The sequence below is a fragment of the Microcaecilia unicolor genome, chromosome 7 (assembly GCF_901765095.1).
Source record: "Microcaecilia unicolor chromosome 7, aMicUni1.1, whole genome shotgun sequence".
In the NCBI taxonomy this organism is placed as follows: Eukaryota; Metazoa; Chordata; class Amphibia; order Gymnophiona; family Siphonopidae; genus Microcaecilia; species Microcaecilia unicolor.
Window position 1 is genome coordinate 262,797,998 of NC_044037.1, and position 26,607 is coordinate 262,824,604.

Consider the following 26,607-nt stretch of genomic DNA (forward strand, 5'->3'; position numbering starts at 1 on the left):
CCCCTCATTCTGGCCCTTGCAGCGCCTCTCCAAAATGGCTGCCACAAACTCTCGTTGTAGCTTGCAGTACTTTGTGTACTACTGCGAGCTGTTATGAAAGGTCATGGCAGCCATTTTGGAGAGGCGCAGCAAGGGGCAGGAGGAAGGGGGTTGCACTCTTGCCCTCAATGACCCACTGGAACACCAGGGGGGCCACCTGGATGGATGGGGGCAAGGATGTCTTCTGGGGGGTTCTTGCTGTGGGCTGGAGAAGGGGAGGGAAAGAGGAGGCAGGAGGGGGCTTGGGGATTCTTTTTTTAATAAAAAAAAGGTTATGCAGGTGCCAGCCTGCTATTCAGAACTGGCACCTGCAGAACCTTGACTCCTCCCCAGTGCAGTCCCCAGCACGGCCCCTGACCTGCCCACTTTTAGTTTAGGTGGTTTATGGGGATATTCAGTGGCAGTCTCCGGTTAAGTACTACTGAATATCTCCACTTAGGCAGTGGGAAGTGATTTAAGCGGGTAGGAGAAGTTTCTGCCTGCTTAAATTGGTTTGAATATTGGGCTCAGTATGTCTTTTTCTGTTTCTTGAAGGCTCACAAAAAAAAAAGTAATAAAAGAGTTAAACTAGGATTTCAGCCTGGATTCCTTGGTTAAAAGTCCACTGTACTAACCACAAGGTTACTCCTCTGACTTGCATCCTTCTTTGCTAAGAATGGCCTTTACATTCTGGTTTCCAAGATTTTTCCAAGAAGGAGGAAGATGACAACCACTGGGTGATTAGGTGTCATGCCTTAATCCCTCCAGTGGTCAGTTGCTCAATCAGAGTGCCTTTTTGTTCCTTTGACGTGACTAAAGGAGGTCAAAAGTAGGACATCCTTCTTTTAGACTTGGATGTTTCTTTCCGTTCAGTTATCGTTGTTGGACATCCTGATTTAGAGCCTTCCCTAGTCCTGCTCAAAACACACCCACAACATGCCTCCATACTATTTGGACATACTGCACTGTTAGACATCCTTTTTCTGCCTCTGTAAAATCAGGATTTGGGCATTTCAAGCAGATGGACTTCCATTTGGGCATTTTGAGATGCCCATATGTTTCGAAAATAACCTCTTTAGGCTCCTAAGTTTGGTTGAAAATATAGCACACATTTTGTAGCAAAATGTAGGTTGGGTCTAAAGTGTATTTTGAAACAACTTTCAACTGAAGCAACCATATTCTACACTGCATCGTGTATACGATGCTGTGCTGTAATATTGAAAATCAATCATCCTATACATTCTAATCAGACTCAGTGACTGTGCTAAAATATTGCACTGCATGTATTCTGTGCAATGCATGGTCTCGGATGATAGGCACAGTCTGCAAAACAGGTTGTGCAATAATTCTTTATATAGTGCTCAAAATTGTGTGTGCACCCAGATCCAAAAAGGGAACATGGACATGGAAGGGGCATTCCTAGAATTTGCACACAGTGTTATAGAATAATGCAAATCCATATCAAATTAAGGCATAAGAATTTACATCAGATTTCAGTTGGTATAAATTCTTGTGCTACTTGGATGCGGATGCCGGCACTAAACCTTATTCTATAAACGGCAACCAACTTTGAGTGCCATTCATAGAATAGCACCTCTTTATGGCACCTACATTTGAGTGCCATTTATAGAATTTAGTCCTTTATGTGAAAATATTTGCATTCTTTCTGTGTTTTTTTTCCTGCTATATTTGATAGTGTGTGTCCTCTATTTGGCAGATGTTAATCAAAGTTTTTTTTTTTTTCTCTTCAGGGGGTTAGTAGTACATGTCTATCATCCATAGAAGGTACAAAGCTCTATCACACAATATGAAAAGATTTAATTCCACTACGAGTTACCATATGAATGGTTTGCAGTGATTTTATAGATTTTAAATGATTTAATGACAAATTTCATTTCCTGTAACATGTATGCACAAATATTTATATAAGTTTATTAAACTTATACAGTATTATGAATAAACCTTCAGATGTCACATTTTCTTTCTTTTTTACAGAATACTTTTCTGGACAGACTGGGATGCCAATTTTCCACGCATTGAATCTGCATCCATGAGTGGGGAGGGAAGAAGAATCATTTACAAAGACATGGAGACTGGAGCATGGCCTAATGGTCTGACTGTTGATCATTTTGAAAAAAGAATAGTATGGACTGATGCTCGGTAAATAATTTGGGGTGTATCTTAATACCCCTTGTCATAAATATGTATTAGAGATAACTTGGCTAAGATATATTTTCTCTAAATATAGCAGAAACAAATGTAAGTCAAAAGAACAGGAAAAAAGTACTTTCTCTAGTACTTACTGTACAATCTGTCAAGGTGTTCCAAACTCATCAATTATAACTTCTTTACATATCTAGTTTTATACTATAATAACACATAATTGAGTGAAAAAATACAGTTTGACCTCTAGCAGTAGAACCTGGAGACAACTGATAGAGCTCACAGCCACCATTTTGAACCCAGGGGGCAACATGCTAAGAGGGAGAAGGATCCTTTCTGTCCCAGTCACTATACCACCTGGGATACCCAGGATTTTCAGGGGGTGGTAAAGAGTCAGATAATATATGGATGGGGCTATCATTGCAGTGGGGCTAGTATTGGGGGAAGGGGCTGATATAATCTAGGAGTAAGAGAAAGATCAGGGGGGGTCAGGAGGCTTTGCTAGTGATCAGGTTTTATAAAATGTTTTAGCACTGGCTTATAAGTTAGTGCCTTTTGTGCAAAACATAGGTCATTTGCTGACCATGCTTTAACAGTGCCCAGGATTTCTCCCTACCACACTTAGGCCCCTGTTTACAAAGCCACGCTAGCAGCCTGAGGTGTGGTACTGCCGACACAGCCCATTTAGTTTTGTTTGTTGGCAATGCCTTGCAGCAGTCAGTAACGCTGCTTTGTAAAGGGGGGGGGGTGTCAATTTTTACACCTATCGTGCAGTAAGTGTAAACTTAATGAACTTTAGTAAATATGCTTTTATATTTGTAGCCAAGAAATCAAACATAAATCTGTGCTGTAGTCACCCTAAGGAAATTACTACATTTTGGGGCTTATTTTAAAAGTGCCATTTACACTTTAGATGTGCCTAACCCAGCATTTCAGCACATACCCTCAGATTCTTTATAGTGAGCCTAGAGATTGGTGATGAAATTGGCACAGATTCTATAACAATACACATAATTTAACAAACTTCATAAGGTAATGAGCGCTGATAACAGTACTTGACAAGCAATAATGAACACTAATTGGCACTGATTAGAATTTAGGCGCACAACTCACTAAATGTATTCTGTAATGATGTGCGCCAAACTTCTAATGCACGCAAGCAGAAAGGGGTGTGGTCATAGTTGGGGAAATGGGTGTTTTGTGGGTGTTCTGAAATTTACACACCTAGTTACAGAATATGACCCAGTGCGCCTAAATCTACATGCTGCAATTTACGCAACATTTTTGTTGGTGTAGATGGATGCACGTAGATTTAGGTGCAGAAATATCAACTAAGTGTATTCTATAATCAGCACCTAAATTTAGGCACCGATTATAGAATATGATTCGTTGGCACTGATTTCAACGCCAATTTTTTAGGCACCATATATAGAATCTCACCCACAGAGAGGAATACCGGATGAAAATGAAAGAAGCCAAGAGAGAGATACGACTGGCAAAAGCGCAAGCGAAAGAACAAATGGCTAGAAATGTAAGGAGGGGCGAGAAAAATTTCTTCAGGTATATTAGTGAAAGGAGGAAGACTAAAAATGGAATTGTGAGACTGAAAAATGCTGCAAACCGCTATGTGGATAATGATGAAGAAAACGCAAATTTGCTAAACAAATACTTTTGTTCTGTTTTCACTGAAGAAAATCCTGGAGAAGGACCATGATTGACTTGAAAAATTACATATGAGAATGAAGCGGATATAGCATCGTTCACAGAAGACAGTGTGTATGAACAATTTGAAAATCTAAAGGTGGAGAAAGTCATGGGACATTATAGGATTCACCCCAGGATATTGAGGGAGCTCAGAAAGGTTCTGTCGGGTCCTCTTAAAGATTTATTTGATAAATCCTTGGAGACAGGGGAGGTTCCATGGGACTGGAGAAGAGCAGATGTGGCCCTCTTCACAGAAGTGGTGATAGGGAAGATGCTGGAAACTACAGGCCGGTAAACCTCACTTCTGTTATTGGAAAAGTAATGGAAACGATGCTGAAGGAAAGGATAGTGAATTTCCAGGAATCCAATAAGTTGCAAGATCCAAGAGAACATGGTTTTACCAAAGGTAAATCATGCCAAACGAATCTCATTGAATTCTTTGACTGGATGACCAGAGAATTGAATCAAGCACGTGCTATAGATGTAATCTACTTAGATTTCAGCAAAGCTTTTGACACGGTTCCCCACAGGAGGCTCTTGAATAAACTTGACAGGCTGAAGATAGGACCCGATGTGGTGAACTGGATTAGGAACTGGTTGACGGACAGACGCCAGAGGGTGGTGGTTAATGGAATCCAGTCGGATGAGGGAAAGGTGAGTAGTGGAGTGCCTAAGGGATCAGTGCTGGGGCCAATTCTGTACAATATATTTGTGAGTGACATTGCTGAAGGGTTAGAAGGTAAAGTTTGTGTTTTTCTGAATGATACCAAGATTTGTAACAGAGTGGACACCCCGGAGGGAGTGGAAAATATGAAAAAGGGTCTGCAGAAGCTTGAAAAATGGTCTAATGTTTGGAAATTAAAATTCAATGCAAAGTGATGCACTTAGGGAGTAGAAATCCACGGGAGACGTATGTGTTAGGCGGTGAGAGTCTGATGTGTACAGACAGGTAGAGGGATCTTAGGGTGATAGTATCTGAGGATCTGAAGGCGATGAAACAGTGTGACAAGGCGGTGGCCACAGCCAGAAGGTTGCTAGGCTGTATAGAGAGAGGTGTGACCAGCAGAAGATAGGAGGTGTTGATGCCCCTGTACAAGTCGTTGGTGAGGCCCCACCTGGAGCATTGTGTTCAGTTTTGGAGGCTGTATCTTGCTAAGGATGTAAAAAGAATTGAAGCGGTGAAAAGAAAAGCTACAAAAATGGTATGGGATTTGCATTACAAGACATGAGGAGAGACTTGCTGACCAGAACATGTATACCCTGGAGGAAAGGAGAACCAGGGGTGATATGATACAGATGTTCAAATATTTGAAAGGTATTAATTCGCAAACAAACATTTTCCAGAGATAGGAAGGCAGTAGAACTAGAGGACAAGAAATGAGGTTGAAGGAGGCCAGACTCAAGAAAAATGTCAGGAAGTATTTTTTCACGGAGAGCGTGGTGGATACTTGGAATGCCCTCCCGCAGGAGGTGGTGGAGATGAAAACGGTAACGGAATTCAAAAATGTGTGGGATAAGCATAAAGGAATCCTGTTCAGAAGGAATGGATCCTCAGAAGCTTAGCAGAGATTGGGTGGTAACACCAGTAGTAGGGAGGCGGGGCTAGTGGTTGGGAGGCGGGGCTAGTGCTGGGCAGACTTCTACGATCTATGCCTTGAAAATGGCAGATAAAAATGAATGTCAGGTATACATATAAAGTAGCACTTATGAGACCGTATAGGTCTTTCTCTGCCATCATCTACTATGTTACACACGTTACTATAGGGGCAAATTCTATAAATTGTGCCTTAAAAATTGGTGTCAAAAAACCACGCAGTTAACATGATTCTATAAACTATGCCTAAAGTTACACATAATTTATAGAATATGCTTACACATAATTTATAGAATATGCTTACGTGCCATTCTTGCGACAAAAATTTAGGTGCATCCATTTAGGCCTAAAACGAGGCCTAAATACCTGCACCAAAGTTAGGTGCAGATCGAGTGTTTTCCATAATAGTGCACATACTTTTTTGAAACATTCACAACCTGCCCATGGCCATGCCCCCTTTTTGATTGCATTAGAATTTATGCACACTGTATTATAGAATATGCCTAAAGAGTTGTACGCATAAATTCTAATTAAAGCCAATTATCAGTGCTGATTGGCTTGTTAATCAATTAAGTTGGTCATGCGGCCAAATTAGCGTGCACAATTTGAAGCACCATATATAGAATTTGGGGGATAAAGGACAGTTCTCTAACTGTTCACCATTCACGTGCAGCTGCAGGGAAATGCCACTTACAGTGCTCCCTCGGTATAATGGGGAACTTCGGAGCTATCGCTAGTATCGCTTCATAATGAAAGTTGCGTTATAAAGAAAGGACTGTGGACTGGTTAGTTTCCCAATACATGATGGCAGGTTTTATTTCTAAAAAACTACAGTATCAAATAAAGACATAGTATAATTTTAAATTCATTTTAATGAGTGCAATTCTATACATGAAGGCAGTTTTAGTTCTAATACATTACAGTAACAAAATAATTTTAATAAATGCAAATCAAATTTGCAATGTAAATTCAGGAAATGTTAATTTAATTTTAAAAAAATCCATAATTTGTGACTGTGTCTTCAAGACATATGATTGACAGTTAGTGAACTGTAGAATGCTTCTCAGCTGCATAACTTTAACAGGTTCTAAATACTGAGTTTCAATCTATTTCATAGTGATTCGTAGTGCAGGTACTGCTTCAGCCAAAACTGGAACAAAATCATCCACTTCTTCAGGTAACTCAAGTGCCTCATTTTCATCTGAAGTGTCATCCGATGAGTTGATGTGAATTAATGGATGTCTACATTTTGGTATCACCTAGCTCATGTGCAGTGGGGCAAATTTCTTCTCTTTTATTGTCCCCACATATCCAAAATTCAACATTTTCAGGGGCCACATCTACCCCAAGCTGTGATAAATTATTTGAAATTTCTCTCATCCAAACACTATCAGGTTTTCCCAACTCCTCTTCAGAAACCCTTCAAAATCAATTTCGTCAACTGAATCCTTTCCATCATGTTCTGCATAGCAAAATGCCACTGAAAGTCCCGACATCCAGCAACAGTTTATTGTTTCAGCGCATATTAGACTCCATGCATCAGAACCAAAGTAAAATAAGTCCTTTATAGATAAACGTTTCAGAAAGTCAGGTGCAAATAAGTTGCTGTCCAACATTTGTGTCACCAACTCTCATCAATAGTGTTGCTTAAATATGGAAATGACCCCTTGGTCCAGTGGTTGGATCCTAGAGGTTGTATTTTTATGGCAGATATTCAACCCTAATTTTACCATCTTGGGATATCAGATTTTCAGCTGCGAGGCAGGAAGGACAATTACCCAAAAGGTATACTACGTTTTCTTCCAGATGCCTAGTCTTCAAATGTTTTCAAGCAGAAGGTACAAAATCATTATGGAACCAGTCATGGAAAATTTCATCCGTCATCCATGAATATCTGGAACTATTGTACAAAAAGGTAATAATTTAATGTCAACATTATGGAAACAATGAGGTTTTTGGTACTTTAATTCCAATGCAAAGAGGTGTAATCTTGTTGCTGCCTGTTGCATTGATGCAGATCAAGATGGTTAGCCTATCTTTCGGTGGTTTAAATCCTTCTTCAGTGCCAGTGTTTTATCTGACAACATTTTATACAATATTCTGGCTGCAACAATATTGTACACCTGTTCTTCCATTTAATCTCCAGCTTCAATAATTTCTTTCAGTTTCTGTGGGTAGAATTGAGTTGCTTGTTTATCTGAGGATCAATTTTTTGCCTGCAATTGCTACTTGAAATATGCCATGTCTCTTCTGTCATCTCCATAGTCAACCATTGCTTTCTTTGAATAGGCTGGATTCACCATTGAGTTCTCAGTCAAATTTCTCCGCTTGCGTGCATATCAAGTGCCCTGAAATTGGAATGCCCTTTTGTCGTAGCTGCACGAATCACATGAACAGTGCAGAATGCAAGTCTACGTCTTAGGCTAACCGTGCATGTTTTTGTTTGAGACCTCACTGTTCACTGATTTTGTGCAGGAAATCCATGGTCTTTTGGTGGATTTTTCAACCATCTGTGCAGTGTCAATTCGGCAACATTGATGTCTCTGGAGACGTTTGCTTGTGTTTCATCATGATCAATGTGCTGTGTTGCTCTTAGTTTCTCTCCCCATGTATACAATTTTCTCTTTAATGAATCACTTGCCATTTTTAGGAGCTATGAGCCAAAAATGTGCATCAACCACATGACACAATACAACAAAGCAGTGGGTAAAAAACCAGGAGTCCCAGAGTGAAGATGAACCAAACTTTACTAATCAGTATATTGACGCGACACAACGTTGTATTTTGGCCAAAGGGCCTACATCAGGAGTCTACAAATAAAAACAATATATAAACAAAATATAAAAGAATATAACACTAAAAACAAATGATAATGTATATAATCTGAAAACTGTGCAAATATCAAATGAGAAAATAAAGAACAAAACAGCTAGAGCATTCATATGTCAAGAAACATGAACATCTTGATAGTAAATAAAGCTTAAAACATATATATGACAAATATAAAATTTAAAATTTAAATGCTGTGCAAATGTGATGTAACTTTAAAGTGAAAAGCTAATACAGTATAAAGAACATGATAATGGAAAAAAAAGCCAGGCTTGACAAGCATTTTGCCGGCTGTACTTGGTCCCTTTTTTTCACAACCAAGCTTCAAAAAGGGGCCCGAACTGTCCAGATGACCACAAGAGGGAATCAGGGATGACCTCCCCTTACTCCCCCAGTGGTCACCAACCCCCTCCCACCAAAAAAACACTTTTTTTGCCAGCCTCTATGCCAGCCTCAAATGTCATACCCAGCTCTCTGATAGCAGTATGCAAGTCCCTGGAGCAGTTTTTAGTGGGTGTAGTGCACTTCAGACAGGTGGACCCAGGCCCATCCTCCCTCTACCTGTTCCACCTGTGGTGGTTAATGTTGAGCCCTCCCAACCCCCCAAAACCCACTGTACCCACATGTAGGTGCCCCCCTTCACCCCTTAGGGCTATGGTAATGGTGTAGAGTTGGGTTGAGTGGGTTTTGGGGGGGATTTGGGGGGCTCAGCACCCAAGGTAAGGGTGATATGCACCTGGAAGCTATTTTTGTTTTTGTTTTTAATTTTTTAAGTGCCCCCTATGGTGCCCGGTTGGTGTCCTGGCATGTGAGGGGGGCCAGTGCAGTACAAATGCTGGCTCCTCCCATGCCCAAATACCTTGCATTTCACCGGGATTGAGATGGCCGGGTTTGGTTTCCATTATGGCTGAAAAACAAAGCCAGCCATCTCATATAAACCCAGCGATCATGCTCTAAACCCGGCGAGCGATTTGGCCGGCGCCAAGCGTATTTCGAAAACATGCTTGGCTCCGCCCCATCGCGGAGCCGGCCCTGAAGATGGCCAGCCATCGATTTGTCCAGCGCCATTCGATTATGCCCCTCCATGTGAACTAGTACCGCAGGTCAACCAATGTGAGCTGGAACTGTGAAACTTGCAAACATGTAAGGTATTTGTACAATTGAGCTAAAAGCATAGAAATTCCAGGAGCCATACTCGCAACTGCATTGTATCTGAATTTGCATTATAATGGTGCTTGTTATGGTGAGCGAGTAGTGTACATATAAAAGTGCTTTAAGTGCGATTCTGTAAGGGTATGTGTAAGTGGCTTAGCACACAATTACAAGGGGCTGTACACTTGGACGGAGCATAGGTGGGATATGGGCATGTCTCTTACTCATGTGCACAACTTTTAGAATACTTGAAGTTGTATGTGTTGCTTGCAGCACTTAGGCATGTCTACTAATGCTTGTCATTAACCATCATATGCTGGCATGCTTACATTTAGGTGTGCCAATGGGCCTAAAAATACCCCATTTCAGAAGAGAGATGCACATCTCTGTCCAAAAAAGGTCAATATCAGGATTTACACAAGCTATCCATGATGTCTATGTTTCAGAAAAATGCTGAAAGGTGAAAGACTCAGAAATAACCTGGGAAAATACATCTTTTTTTTTTGTTACATTTGTACCCCACACTTTCCCACTCACGGCAGGCTCTATGCAGCAGGCAATGGAGGGTTAAGTGACTTGCCCAGAGACACAAGGAGCTGCCTGTGCTGGGAATCAAACTCAGTTCCTTAGGACCAAAGTCCACCACCCTAACCACTAGGCCACTCCTCCACTCAAAATACATCTTCATGGAAAGGGTGGTAAATTCATGGAACGGCCTCCCAGTGGAGGTGATGGAGAATAAAACTGAATTTGAATTCAAGCCAGCTTGGGACAAGGACATAGGACGTCTAAGGGAGAGCAATGGACAGTAGATGGCATGGATGGACAGACTGGATAGGCCATATGATCTTTATTTGTCTTCATTTTTCTGTGTCTCCTATTGAGCAGCGCTCCACTGGAAGGATTAGGGAGATCACCCTTTAATTCCTCATTGGTTGGTGTGTCTAATGTTCCTTAACTTTAAAGGCACGTTAAAAATGCTAACGCACTTTAGTAAACATAACCCATGGTGTGCAACTCTGCTCTCAAAGACTACTAGTTCAGCACTCATATTTTGGCGCCTAACTTTTAGCAACTTGTATTGAATGTATCCTTACATGTTCATTTTACTATTTCATAACATATATGTTTATGTGCTGGCATATGAATGTTTGTGCCCAATTTGACTTATTCATGTTATAAACATTTATAATTCTAAAATGGATGCTCTAGCCACATTTAACTGGTGAATAAACGATCATTCCTCCATGTACTTTACAACAGGTTGTACGTCAGCAGATACTGCTTTAAAATGCTAGTGGGATGTGAGATGTCCTAACCTGGACATCTCAATTCTAATTTTTACCTGGACATCTCATTTCCAATTTCTACCTCCTTTTTAAAATGCGGCTCTTTATTTCATGTAACTACTCTGCTGTATATATGGTGTGAGCAGGGACTGTCTCTTCATGTTCAAGTGTACAGCGCTGCGTACATCTAGTAGCGCTTTAGAAATGATAAATAGTAGTAGTAGCAGTAGTGACATGAAAAGCTGACAAAGAGATTAGGCAAATATTCACAGTTGTACATCCGTAGTAATGTGTCATTTTGCCTCTGCTGGTGACCTGCTTTTATCAACAGCTTTTGATACTGTAGCTTATCTTCTTGCAGGTCTGATGCCATTTATTCTGCTCTGTATGATGGAACTAGCATGAAAGAGATCATAAGAGGCCACGAGTATCTTTCTCATCCCTTTGCTGTTTCTCTCTATGGGAGTGAAGTATACTGGACGGACTGGAGAACTAATACATTGGCAAAAGCCAACAAATGGACAGGTCAGAATGTCAGTGTGATACAGAAAACCAGTGCACAACCCTTTGACATTCAGATTTATCATCCAAGCCGCCAACCACAAGGTAACTTCCCTGATTCAGTGTTAGAATGTGTAATACATTTATAATTCTTTACATTCTGTTTATTATTTGTACATTTTGTATTCAATTGTCAAGATCAATACCTTCTAAATTAACAGATTTTGTTTTTTTCAGAAACAGACACATTTTAAAACTTTATTTTATATAATTGTAATGTTTTAAAAAATAGCAGTGTAGAGAATATTATATCATCGAGATCTTAATTAGGAAAAAAATATACAAAAAAAGAGAGAGAAAAAAAATCAATGATTTAACCTATAACATGATATGAGAGGGGAGAAATATAACACAACAAAGTAAAAGATCATTAAACATTACATAGGTCTCAGATTTATCCTAAATAAAAGCATACGTACCTCCAGAACCTTGGCGTTGGTCTCTTACCTTTAGGAATCTTCTCCAATTTTTGCAAATTATTGTTATTCTTTTCATAGAACAGAGTCACAGCGAAGGAGACAGAATAGGTGATGTCAAAAAACTTCTACTGGACTCAACCAAGTTCACAGCAAAAGATTTATTCTGTAAAAATGTGGACTTGATCTCTTAAAAATGATGCTTGTCCAGTAGCGACAGCGTACCACAGAGACAGGAAGTTTACTTCCCATAGCTCGTTTTAGTTTGCTACCGGCTTATTTTCAGAAGATCCTCACATCTTGGAGAAATCAGTTTAGCAATAACACTCAGGGACTCCTGAGGCAGGCATGAGCGGCCGAAACACGACTCATGTCGAGTCCACATTTTTTAAAGAATAAATCTTTTGCTGTGAACTTGGTTGAGTCCAGTAGAAGCTTTTTGACATCATCTATTCTGTCTCCTTCGCTGTGACTTTGTGCTTTGGTTTGACCAGTGCGGAGGATTGTTTTCTTCTGTGTTTGTCACATGCCGTATTCTTTTCATAGGACATAATTTAATGCATTTGTAAGGAAATTTGAAGAAAGGGTTGAACCTATCTCAAACCCTGACTTTTACAGTCCAGAAAGGCCTTTCTTTGCTACCTGTTTAACTTTGGACCCATCGGGAAATATTTTGATTTTAGCACCATGAAATAAGTTATTGTGGTTCTCAAATAAAAGCTTCATCACTGAACACTTGCCCATGGCTGTGCAATGGATGCTATCAAAATCAACATGGAAATTATATAACTGAATGGGCTATGTCGGCATTAGCACACCGCTGCTGCTAGTGCAGCTTAGTAAACAGGGGGGTAAGTTTGTACCTCAGGAAATGAAATGTTAAGTGATTTGCCCAAGATTACAAGGAATACCTCTAGTGGGATTTGAACCTGGCTTTTCTGGTTCTTAGTCCACTGTTCTAACCATTAGGCTATTCCTCCAACATCCGCTCGCTTTAAAAGAAATCAGAACAAATGCTGGTTTTTAATTTATATATTGTTGACCATTAACAATGTGTAAACGCTTACAGTGAGTTCTTTGTGGCTGGTTTCAAGAAGTACTCTAAAACATAATGAAGAGCAAACAAGGACATGAAAAAAATTTTTAAAGAAAAAAATCAGCTATATTCAATATCCGGTGTATGTATTCCTAAATTAGAGGAAAAGCCTCAAAATCTAGAGGAACACTCTATCGTTGATTATATCAACATAGGAGGTCCCCTAAATCATCATGGGCAAAAACCTCTTTAAATATGGCTAAATATGCTCAAAAATCTTTTAAATATAACTCTCATGCTCAAAAAACTTCCATATATCGTGTGAAAATTCACTAATCGATACTTAGCTTTAAACAGTCAGTGGACACCAACCACGGGCCGTGAGAGTTATATTTAAAAGAATTTTGAGCATATTTAGCCATATTTAAAGAGGTTTTTTGCCCATGATGATTTAGGGGACCTCCTATGTTGATATAATCAACGATAGAGTGTTCCTCTAGGTTTTGAGGCTTTTCCTCTAATTTAGGAATACATACACCGGATATTGAATATAGCTGGTTTCAAGAAGTCTCTGATACTTTGATTAGTTTATGCAGAGCTGCTTACAGTAAGTATATTTTTCTATAATATTATATCTCACCTACAGTAAATTTTGTATCATAAGTTTGTATTGATACCTTCATCAGCTTTCCCCTAGTCAACTACAATCAGTTTCTACCTGCGTTAAGGACATATCAGATATTGCATCATTGTACAGTTACATGATTCTAGCAATTCAAGCGGCTGCACATGTTTAATAATAGAGAAAAAAAGAGAAGAAAAACGGCCTCTAAAACCACTGACATAGAAACATTGTAATAGAATCTAGTGAGAAACAAGCAGCAGTGAATCCACAAAATAGAGCATATTCTGCCAAAGTACACGAACCTATGAGGAAATATGTGTCTAAACATTAATACGTTGATTACAGATGGGTCAAAGAGGTTAAAATAAAGTCTATTAAATAAACACAAACCATTTGTAATTAGACTTAAATATTTTTTATCTGATTCTCATGTTAGTATTTTCAGATTTCTACATTGTTAAATGATTCAAGGTATTGAGTCTTTCCTGTTTGCAGGATAAACTGGTATAGTACAAACAACTTCATGAGAACTGAAGTTGATGGTTTCACCCTTTATACTTTGTTGACACACAAGGATTACTGGTCTCTATATTATAAAATCAACTCCCTTGGGAGTTGCATGGGGAGCTCAATTGTGCTACATATGGAGGCAAATTTTGTTTCGATAATACGGGTTTCCCCACCCCTTCGCTTGGACGCCCTGCGAAGACGTCCTCAGGAAAACTTGGGCGCCCTGTTTGATTATGCCCCTCCACGTCACGCCTAACTGTTACCTTCCGCTGAATATCCAGAGTTAGGCATTTAAACACTATTTTACTGGACAGAAGCCATTCCTGGCTGGTTAAATAGTTTTGAATATCGGAGGAGGGGGATGTTCCTTCCTCGTTAGCCTTTGTCCTAAGTTATATGGGCAACAGGCTGAATAATGCCACTATCTGGATAAGTCCTAGGACCATTCTAGCTTACTCAACCCTGGCACTGGCTAATCATGGTGTTTAAATATCAGACAAAACACTTACAATTTCCCACTTAATAAAATGCTCCTCAAATTACTATGCCTGTATTACCAAAATTAAAATAGAAGGCAATGTGTCTTATTAACAATCCCTTCAAGACTAAAACCCAATAACCACAAGATTAAAATTAACTCTTCTGAATCCCATGATCTGAAAAGTCTTATGAATTACAGTCAGCCATTTTTCTTTATTTTCTTTATTATTATTCACTTGCAACAGTCCTTCCAGTAAAACATTATGTAAGTCACTTTTAGCTCATAATATTGTTCTAGAACCAGATTATCTGTAGTAAAGCAACAGTTTATCCAATATCTCCCTCAGTATGAATGCTTGCACCTCTTCAAAATGCAGTCCAGTTTCAGTTCACACAAAGAAGCACTGCCCACCATAGCTTCCCCTCACAGTTGAGTCACCTACTGCCTATTAAAGCTTAGCTCGAGTTATCTGCAGCAGGACCCATAGGAATAAAATGGGTTGTGCTGCAGATAACGCGAGCTAAGCTTTAGTAAACAAGGGGGAATGTTAAGCACTGTTTTAAAAAGATGCATACATCACAAATAAATGTCTGAGCCTAGATTATTTAAGTAAACACAAAACTTTGCGAGTTTATAATCTACACACATATTTGTGAATCCAACCACTGCTTAAATTCCACCCCTGTACACTCCCATCATGTCAGTGTGTGTGATATCAGGAGTGATTGTCAAATATGAAACTTCAGAGATACAGCCAAATAAAATAATTTTATTTATTAACACCAATATTCTTTAGCCTGTTACTACATGGGCATAGTAAATTAGAATATTCTGATTCATGTTTATACAGGCCTGATGCTGACAGGCCCCAAAGTCAGTGTGCTCAGCTTGCAGTGTTACAGAAATGCTGGCCTGGCTCTAGCCAGGTCTCAAGAATAGGATTCTTAGAAAAGTCCAAGATAAAGCTTTGCCTACCTTTGCTAGGTATCTTATAGCTTGCGCATGTATAGTGGAGGTATGTGCTATAGGACCTGTCTTTCTCTTCCCTAGTCCTCCCTCTGCTCAGGGATTTTATCTGGGCTGCTTGAACAATACCTCAACTCAGGCATTCGGCACACACTCAGACGTATCAACCCCCGCCCCCTTCAATACCACACTACAAGCCGTATCTTCGATAGAATTGGATTTATTTTGGCCGCAGCCAGGAACATCAAAATTGTTACAACTTAAACAAATTACATTACATCTTCTACTAATCATTATGCCAGCATGCATTTCTACGTTGCTCTTCTCCTGCTTCCAAATTCAAAAGGACTTCCTGTGCAGTTCAAATTCCTCTCTCCTCCTCCCTTGCTCCTCCCCTTTTTTCCTGCCCCCTCCCCTTGCTACCCCTTGTTTCCCTCCCACTACTACCTCTGCTCTCTAGCTAGGCCCTCCCTGTACCCTCCCCCACACTTCTGTCTTTGCTGGCCTTCAGCCCGGTTGTGGTCGGCCCCCCTTTAATGGGTGTGCCTGGTTCTTTCCTGCTCTGATCTGACTGAGTCATGCCATCCTTGCTCTGTATTGCAGGATCAAGCTTCTTAATGTGCCTCTGTAAGTGTTGTTAAGGGCAACTAGCAACTTCCTCTACACTCCATCACAGTGTACTTTTACACTGGTCAGAATTTAACATCAGGCCATTTGCCTGCATATGTGAAAATGAATTTATAAAATTACCTCTGTATGTATGTTCCAGTTGAAATTCTTGTATATTTTGCATGTTTATAGCATTGAAATAGCTTAAGAGGACATTCTTGAATATAACATAGTTCAGTCACAGTTGGTACAGAATATGCATATGCAAATATTTAAATCTGACATATTTTACAAAAGTAATATTTTATCTTTTGAATTTTCTTTTGGTCCTACAAAACAACAGATCTCACCTGGAATTATGTATATTTATAACAAAATGTAGAACAAATGATGCATATGTATAACAAAATCATATATATATATATATATATATATATATATCAAACATATAAACGGCAAGTGACCGACTCACCTGCAAATGCGCTATACAGACTTCCCTCTCTGTCCCACCCTCGCGTCAAGACGTGATGATGTAGAGGGCAGAACAGAGAGGGGAATGGAGTCGGAGTCACTGTCGGATGCTGCCGCCTGGAAACGAACATCGCGCCCACCAACCTCCCCCCTCCCCCCCGCTGCTCCCGCCCTCCTCCGTATCGGGCCCCCTGCACTGACCTTGCAGCGCCTCTCACCTCCATGTGGAAGCACTGCAGGCAGCAGCAGAGCGATCTGCTGCTGCCTGCAGTGCTTTCACACAGAGGTGAGAGGCGCTTTCAGGTCAGTGCAGGGGGCCCGGCACGGAGGGGGGAGGGAGCGGCGGCGAGGAGGGTAGCTGGAAATCTCGCCCATTTTAACGGGCTTAACGGCTAGTGTATATATATATAATGTGATTTTGTTATCTTAAATAAGGTGTATCAATAAACCACATGAAAGGATTCACATGTAGCTATAAATTTCAACATGCTGAGTGTCCTTGTCATTAATTAAAGGGAATACTGTCATTTTCAGTTTTTTAATGATCTGAGGACATTTTTCGCTGCAACTTTCTAGCGATCACTGAACATATAACCAGCAAGAGAAGCATCTTATCTCTTTTAGCAGCTTCACTGAGCTTTTAAAATAGCTGTTGAAGAAAATTTCTGAAGGTACAGTACAGATTTCCCCTGCAGGACAAACCTATTAAAAAAACTAGTTTTCAACAGAACTTTAGAAGCTGAATATATATCCCAGTTTTAGAAAATGGCCATTATATATAGATATAGAAAACTGTATGAATATATGAGAACATTATGAATATACAAAGACTAGAGGACACACCATAAAGGGGTCCTTTTACTAAAGTGTGCCAAAAAGTGGCCTGCACTGGCGTAGATGCGTGTATTAGGCGCACGCGGGTCTATTTTTCAGCACACCTGCAAAAAAGGCCTTTTTTGGTTGAAAATGGACGTGCGGCAAAATAAAAAATTGGCGCACGTCTATTTTGGGCCTGAGACCTTACCGCCACCCATTGATCTAGTGGTAGGGTCTCACTCATTAACCGGGCAGTAATGGTCTACATGCGTACAATGCCGATTACCACCAGGTTAGCACCGCGTGCTGGAAAATATCTGGCATGCTTAGTGGACATGCATACAAAGTGATATTACCGCCTGGGCCACACGGTAGCTGGGTGGTAGTTTAAAACTGACGCACATAGGTCGTGCATAGGTGCCTATGCGGCTTAGTAAATGGGCTCCTAAGTTAGTAAGTAGTAATTTTAAATTGGAGAATGTTTATTTCTTTTGCTCAATACATAATTAAGTTCTGGAATTTGTTGCAAGAGGATGTGGTGAAAAAAGCTTTACACAAGTTCCTTGAGAAAATGCTCTTAAACCTCTATTAAGGTAGACTTGGGGAAAGCCACTGAATATCCCTGGGGATGAGCAGCATGGAACCCTGCTACTTTTTGGGATCCTGCCAAGTAATTGTGACTTGAATTGGTCGCTGCTGGAAACAAGATCCTGGGTATTATTTCAGTAAAGCCTCTGTACTGCTCCTCATAAGAGGCTTATGAATAAACTGAGATGACCATTTGGTAAAGCCAGTATAGAGATTTACTATATTCAATAAAATGGGGTAGCCATCAATAGGAGGAAAAAAAGTACAGTTCAATATAAAAGTAGGAAATTCAATGAAGAAATAACTGTTTTCATGTGTTCCAAATCCTTGTCTGCCACTGTCCCAATCCCTCCACTGCCTACTATCAATAGATTCCATAAGCATCTCTAAATAAAAAGCATTCAGATTTTTCTTAAAATTCTTGTATGATTGTATATGTAAAAATTGTGTTATATTATTTCATAATGGAGGTGCTAACATACAAAAATTTGTGTCAGGGATGGTATCAAGATATATATCGAAAAGATGGTACTACTTGAAGGGATGAGTATGGGATAAGATAACAAGATAATGTGAATGGACCACCAATATAATGGCTTTTGAATACCAGAGATAAATACACACCTATGGGATACTGGCAGCCAGTGCTCTTCTATTTAAAAAAAGAAAAAAAAAGGGGGGGGTACATTATTCCATTTACATGCACTTTTTTTTAAATTTCAGTGCTGAGTTTTAGCTATTTGATGTTGATGAAGAGTGGACGAATGGATTATTTTAAGCAAAGAATTACAATAGTCGATAGTCACACCACTCCTTAAAAAACCTTCATTGGACCCTACCTGTCCTTCCAACTATCGCCCCATCTCCCTCATCCCTTTCCTATCCAAGATACTTGAACGTGCTGTTCACCTTAAAAATTGCTTATTTTGTCATAGACCTCCTTCGTATGAAGTTCATGACCAACTGGAATCGATGGCAAAACATTGCTATTATGCAGAAAAACAGCTTTAAGACTGGTCTTCAAAGATCATGAATGAAGTTGAGGACTGCCATTAGACCACCAAAGTTATTGAAGGATACAAGATCAGCTTTCATGATGAAGAATGGGACAAGATCCTTTTGATGGGCATGGAACATAGAAATCCTATCATCATCTGCCAGGAGATTCCACTGCTGTAGTCAACAATTCAGCATTACTCTAGGTAGTTCCAAATCCTTGACCAGATGATTCAATTCACCTTTTATTATGAGGTGTGGGTCAAATGAGGAAGATGGGAGGAAATATGGATCATATGACATTAATGGTTCATGACCAGAAGTTTCAACCTCTTCATTATCCTCATTGGACTCAAGTGAGAATGATTCTAGTGCATTAGGGACAGGCAGCTCTTCTCAGTGGGGTACTGGGCATACAGCTGATGGAATGTTTGGATTCTGCACAGTCCACTTTTTCTACTTTAATAATATTTTCCATCTGGAGACACCATGCAGAAGTAGCAATTGTTGATACAATCTGTCAACTCTCTCCAAATCACTAATGCTGCAAAATGCACAAATTTCATTTTCCTGTTCAACTACTGGTGAAGATTTTTTGCTTAAGTATTACTGCATATGTGCAGGGCCCAGGTCTTGACGGATCTCCAATTTTATAGCCAAAATAAAAGTTGTAGGTTTTCTTAACCACAGTGGTTATACTCAGATTTTGTGATTCAAAAGTCACTTTACCACAAACACAGCAGAGGTTACCTGAATTATTCAAATAAGTATGCAGCATCTCTTTGGCTAAATTGAAATATGTCCTTTGCAAAACCAAACACCGACAAATAAGAGAGCATGACACTATATGATCGCTGGCTATTTGTTCAGCAGAGTGATGTGAGCTGAGTTATGGTTGCATCTTCCATGACTTCTATGAATAACACAATGCAATTCAAATCACGTATAACACAATATCACATTCAATTTGTACCACTCATTGTTTTGCTTAAAAAGCAAATACTGTGCAAACCTAGTCATAGATTTATTCATAGATTCAAAGATCATGTCAAAGATGTATTTTAGTAATTTCTAGTTTAACTTGAGATCCTCCCTTTCTAACTCACTTGTCCTCTGCCATTCAAAAGGGTTGTATATTCTGACCCAGTAGCAAATCTTGAAAAGTAGAGCCAATCAACAGTTATATGCAGTGGTGTGCTGGTAAATGTTTATCAACAGGCTCTCTCCCCGGTCCACCTCTGCACCCCTCATCCACCTCTGTGCCCCCTGTCCACCTCTGTGCCCCACCCCCCACATTGCAGAGCTGGCTATAGCCGGGGAGAGAGCCTGGGGGGGGGGGGGGCAATGCATTACTCCAGGAAAAAAAAATAATCCCAGGTTCCAATCTAATTCATGTTTAATGTGGGATAAAATGCCATAAATAAGTAAATAAATATAAACTTTTAATGTTGAGCACCTGATTCTCAAAGTGGACATATTCCAAGCACTATAATGAAAATAAAATGATTTTTTTTCTACCTTTGTTGTCCGGTGACTTTGTTTTTCTGATCATGCTGGCCCAATATTCGATTCTGCTGCTATCCTCTTAACTCCGTTTCCAGGGCTTCCTTTCCATTTATTTCTCTACTTTCCGCCTTTCTTCTTCATTTCTTGCCCTACATCCGTATGTAAAAGCTGGGTCCTCCGCAGACTTGATTGTCCAGTGGATCCAGCTTCTGCCTATTTTCTCCAACCATGTGCAGTTTTTCTCCTCTTTTTCTTTTCCCTCATCTCATCTCCTTCCTCAATCTTCCCTCCCCTCCATCCATGTCCAGCATTTCTTCTCTCCCTTCCCTCTCCTCCATCCACCCATGTCCAGCAACCCTCCTCTCCCCCCTGACCTCTCCTCCCCTCCAGCCACCCATACCCAGCGATTCTCTTTGCTCCCCTGCTTCCACTCCAGTAACCCATATTCTCTCCCCTGCCCCCCTCCAGGCACCCATACCCAGCAATTGTCCTCTCTCCCCTGCCCCCCTCCAGCCACCCATACCCAGCTATTGTCCTCTCCCCTGCCCCCCTCTAGCCACCCAAGCCCAGCGATTGTCCTCTCTCCCCTGCCCCCCCTCCATCCACCCATACCTAGCGATTGTCAGTTGTTGAGTGGATTCTTCGGGGCAGGCAGGAAAGATTCCCAGTCTTTCCTGCCTGCTGCCGGTGTTGACTCTCCCACGGCGCTACTGCATCGCTCATCAAAATGGCTGCCAAGACTTAAAAGGGCAGCCTCCAAGACTTCAGCAGAAGTCTTGCGAGGCCGCCGCTGGAAGTCTCGGTGGCCATTTTTAAAAAGTGATCCGGCAGCGGGGGAGGGTCAGCGCTGGCAGCAGGCAGGCAAGACTGGGGATCATTCCTGCCTGCCCCGAAGAATCCATACACTGGGAGGGACCCTGTAGCTCGAAGGAGGGAGGGAGGGACCCTGTAGCTTGAGGGAAGGAGGGAGGAAAGCCGGCTCACCCTGAACAACAACCGGCTCGCAAGACGGTAAAAAATTTAACTGGCTCTTGCGAGCCGGTGCGAGCCGGCTCCAGCACACCACTGGTTATATGCATCATTCTTGTTTCTCACTGACCTATAATTAGCAAAGTTTCACATTTATTTCAGAAGCATTTTGACTGTAGAACTGTGCAACTGGTGTCAAGGTAGAAGAGGTCATAAATTCCCCAGTTAAAAGAAATAATAAAATATGTCAAAGAAAAATATAAGACACGGTGTTCATAATAAAATGAGAGTATGCGCTCACCCACTTTTTGTGCACAGTGACCTGATGCTGCTTAGTAAATGTGAGAACCATAATTCCTATTGAGACCCTTGAACTTATTGTAGCATGAAATAATAATTCCTGTTTTTCCACAAAAGATGAATTGAAGTAGTCATATGAAATAGTAAAATTTAATTTTAGAGAACTAGTCTGTGCTTTTCTGTAACCCCCGCCCTCTACTCAGATCAAGAACATGTGTTTTTCTCTTGGGAGAAAAGATGATTTTGAGGCCTATTCGGGCACTTGCATTGCTGATTCCTCCGAAGTCCAATGAAAGAGGCAGCAGTTTTCAAAAGATATCTTTCTTTCTCCTCTTCTTGCAGGTGAGCCATCTATCATCATGGACTTGTCCAGAGCTTGTTGTGTATCAGGAGAAAACATGGTGCTTCCTGATCTAGGCACTCTGCTGGATGTTATGTTTAAATGTTTTTATTGGTGAAAGATGCCACAAATATAAAGGACAATGTCATCATATTAACAAGCCATACACTTCGATCTGTACATCACAACTTCAGTACAATTCACCAAACTGTGCATTTTGTTTATCCCCTCTTATTCCCTCCCTCCCCCTCTGTCCCCCCTCCAACCCCCTCCCATCCCCTCATTATCCACCTACTTCACCATGTTCTTTTAAATAGGCAGGATAGAGAACAGTATCCCCTGCCTTTAGGGTCAGGTGCTTCTTCATTAAACAAATCTTTCCCCCTGTCAGCACCCCTCCCCCAAAAATCCATCCACAGCAGTTATAATCCCCACACCAGTAATATGGTCAACAATGGTTCCCGGATCTTGCACATCTAAGAAGTAACCTAACATATAACAACTTTTCATGGCCCTACCCCCTACCCCCACCCCCCCAAATCCCCACCCCCGCCACGCTGTCTAGGATTCTGTTGCGTGCTACTACAGTCAGTGAGTCCCAGAAGGGAGACCAGGCTTGACAGAACTGGTCTCCCCGAGGTGAGGACAAGTCTTCCACTCCTCTGCGCTCCAATGCACAGAGAGTAATCATGTTGGATCGCCATTGTTGCAGTGATGGAGATTCTGCGACTATCCACTGTTGGAGAATCGATTTCTTGCCCATTTTAACCCATTAATTCAGTTAACATTTAGCGTACACTAAAATCTTTAATTTTACTCATAAACTGAATGCTCGTAAACAAATTTAGGCGGTCTTTTACTAAGTTGTGCTACCATTTTTAGCTTGCACTAATAATCACTGGTGCTAAATGCTCAGATGTCCATAGGAATATAATGGGCATCCCAACATTTAGCACCAGCTGATTTTTAGCACAATTTAAAAATACTAGCACACCTTAGTAAACGACTCTCTTACTTCCTTACTTTGCAACCAGTGCCTCCAGATTAGCCATGGAACTCAGCTATGCTAACTCATCAGTAAGGCTCTACTGATATTAGACAGAATTCTAGCTGTGGTCAATAACCCAGTGGAAAAAAATGGGGCATTCTACTGCAGGCCAAAGCCTTCTTGGTAAACAATATAATGATCAAGCAACATTGAATGAATTAGAGTGACATGTAAGCAGATGCAGATGTAACCAGAGATACTGCAGATATAGAAACTGACAACATTTCTTCTAGTCCTATCAAACTTCTCTTGGAATAGCATTCATGCCTCCAGAGATAAGTAGTTGGGTCAGGGCAGATGCTCACCTTCATCAAGAATTGATACTTGGAAGGAACCTTCTGTTTATTGGAGGTTAAAATCTGGGTATGCATTGCATGACATTTTCAGCATATTGGATGCCATGGCCACACCCTGCACTTTGGCCTAGCCTTGGACTTGGTCTGGCTGAAGATATCAGGAATCATTCCAATAAGGGGTTAATCATGCACTCTGCACTGTAGGACAGAGCTTTTGTAGAGATGAAGGCCTGAAGAAAGGGGTGTGAAGCCAAGCATTGCACCAGAACAATGAAACAGCTGTGAAGTATTGGTCTGGAATCAGAAAATAATAGTGTCAAACCAGGAACTGGTCAGGAATCAGGCATAGATCATCTGGAATTAAGACAAGGTAAGCAGAGCTTTCACAACATGAACTCCAAGGATACTGTTGGAGCAACAAAGGTCTTTCTTCCTAAACGTTCATGTTTTGGTTTCTGCTTAGAACACATTCAGTGCTGTCCCACAAAGGAGCTTCTGAAAACATGTGTTTCTCCTCTGTTTCCCTGGATAACTATTCCCATATATCTTCATTATGCAGCCACCTCCACAACTTTGCTGAAGCTTTCTAGCCTACCAAAAGAAATGGATTCCATTCTATTCAACCCTGACACCAGTAGAGATAATTTAATGGAGAATGAAGTCCAAAGAAGCAAGAGAAAAATGTAATCACCAAAAAATAAAATAGCTAAACAAATCAAGAACCATAACTTTTAATAAGTATTATATAATAAATCCTATGTAATAGTATACTTCCATTGTAACTTGAGTGGTGCAAAACAGAAACGTTGCAAAAGATGGATAGTTTCATGTGTTGACAATGCAATTAGTGCACTATGCCATACTTTGTATTGTTATTTGAACATTTTTGCTGCTGTAATTGTCTATTGCTCATGTTTGATTTATTCTTCTTGTACACCACCTTGAAAGAATTCTTTCAAAAAGGTGGTATATCCATTCTAATAAATAAATACGGTCTTCAAATAATCTTCTAAGGTATTTGATCATAACTTGTAGATACAGTTAGATGTTCTCTCCTGTAGCTTTGCCTTGAGTATTCTAGCACATCATGCACTCTGCTTCCATTTCAGATTTTAAATATAGCAATTCCATTTCTTGCATTTCAGTCATTATATAAAAGAACCTATGCTTCTATAAATTACAAATACCTAAACAACCATCTGCTGACCAGCTGAGAATCCTGCTATTTTTTAAAATGGACTTTGAGAAATGCTGGCTGGAGATACTTTTCAATGTATTTTTACTAAATAAATTGGTTTTACTTGTGATTATGATGTACAGAATTGCTTTGCTTGAAGAATAGTTATTAGACTCTGTTCTAAAATTGTAGGGAATGCTAAGAACAAAACTTTGAAGTGCATTTTTTTCTTTAACAATATTGACACATAGCAGTAGGTAGAGAGAAACATTGTTTCATTGAAAGAAAGCATCAGTTCATTAGGGCTGGGGTTTACTAAGCTGCTAGCGTGGCTGGCTATGCGGCATTGCTGACACAGCCCATTCAAAGTGAATGGGCTGTGTTTCACCCTCCTAAATGGCTGCATCAGGGACTAGCATATAACAACCCAGTGGTGCAGTAAAACCAATTCCACCTACTGGACTAAAACAACTCTCCTGAGAAGCAGCAGCAGAATTTCGTGGTGAATCTTGGTTTTCTTGGACTATGACTTTGTAGGCATCTGCAAAAGATGGAAATGTGCAAAAAACTCCAGGATGGAAGTTTGGGACCAAGAGTGAGGGAGGAGGCCTGCTTAATCATGCAGTAGAGCTCTGCAGATAGGGATGGTTACTGTTCCTGGGTATAAGATGCGATGAAGAAGAAAAAAGTAACATTAAATGGCCAAAGGACTAGGGCACAATAGTAGGTAAAAAAAAAAAAAAAAACCAGCATAATGGCTTTGTCAGAGGTAGAATATATGATACAAACAACGAATCAATAGAGGAATAGTAAAAATATATAAACTTGCCAGATGGCAGAAAATAAGTAGAGCTGTCTGGTGAGTTTATATATTTTTACTATTTCTCTATTGATTCGTTGTTGTTCATTTTACTTTTGTTTCTTTTACTTTTTGTCCTTATTTTTATTTCTATTACTATATTTTCATATGCTGTTGCTCAGTAGCCTCCCTTTTTTGCATGTATGTTATTATCCTTTGATTTATTGACTTTATATTCTATTTGCTATTATAAGTATTTGTTACATATATTTATATTTTTATTTTCACTGATTTGTAATATTTTTTACATACATGTATTTATTACATCCACTATATTCATGTATTTTTAGCTCTATATGTCAAGGTATTCTGGTTCTTTTGCTTTTATATATGCAATTATGATTGTTATTTATGTTTTTATATATGTGATTTTGTTTACTGTTTGCTATTTGTTGTTTTAGAGCCCCTGACACAGCCCTGTTGGGTGAAACAGAGATTGTGCTGGGTATTTTTATAGGGTTTTCACCCTATAATAAAGATTGATCTGTACTACTGACTGATCTGCTTTCTTTGCCTCCATGTTGGATTTTGTGGATCGTCTGCCTTGTTATTTTTTGGGGACCCTCATTGATTTTTGAACAGGAAACTGACATTTTTCCTATTCAAAAATGCAGTGAGATGGATTTTTTGTTGGACATTATGAGCAGGACCCAGGACATCCCAATTCTAATTTGCATATTCTTTCAAAAATGCCCCTATTTGGCTACTTAACCTCAGGGATAATTTATCATTTGTTTTACATGTGCTACTATACAACTTCATGGAGTGTCCCCTAGTCTTTGTACTTTTTGATAGAGTAAACAATTGATCATTAGCTATACCTTTTATACTCTTTTTAGGATTTATAGGCCTCTACCACATCTCTCCTCAGCTGTCTCTTCTCGAAGCTGAAGAGCCCTAACCTCTTTAGCCTTTCCACATATGAGAGTCCTTCCATCCCATCAATCTTTTCAGTTACCATTCTGTTTTTTCCCAGGTCTACAGTACTCAAGATATGATTTCACCATGGAGTGACACAGAGGCAATACAATATTCTCTGTTTCATTCTCTATTCCTTTCCTAATATTTCCTAACATTATTTTTGCTTTTTGGCAGCTGCCACACACTGAGCAGATTTCAGTGTATTGTCCATGAGGACCCCTAATCCTTTTCCTCAGTAGTTTCTCCAAATGTGGAACCTAGCATCATGTAGTTATAATTTGAACTATGCTTCCCAATGTGTATCATGTTGCACTTGTCTACATTAAGGTCCTACTTCAACTTCATACAGTCTACATGCAGTTATCCA

The 26,607-nt window shown here is 40.1% G+C and overlaps 1 protein-coding gene across 1 annotated transcript in view; it reads left to right on the forward strand.

Moving 5' to 3' along the window:
* The window catches only part of LRP1B (LDL receptor related protein 1B), a 1,639,960-nt gene that overhangs the window by 799,135 nt on the left and 814,218 nt on the right, over positions 1-26,607 (forward strand). The window contains 2 exon segments of the mRNA XM_030210865.1: positions 2,014-2,178; positions 11,111-11,355. Of these exon segments, the coding sequence (XP_030066725.1) occupies positions 2,014-2,178; positions 11,111-11,355 (410 nt within the window).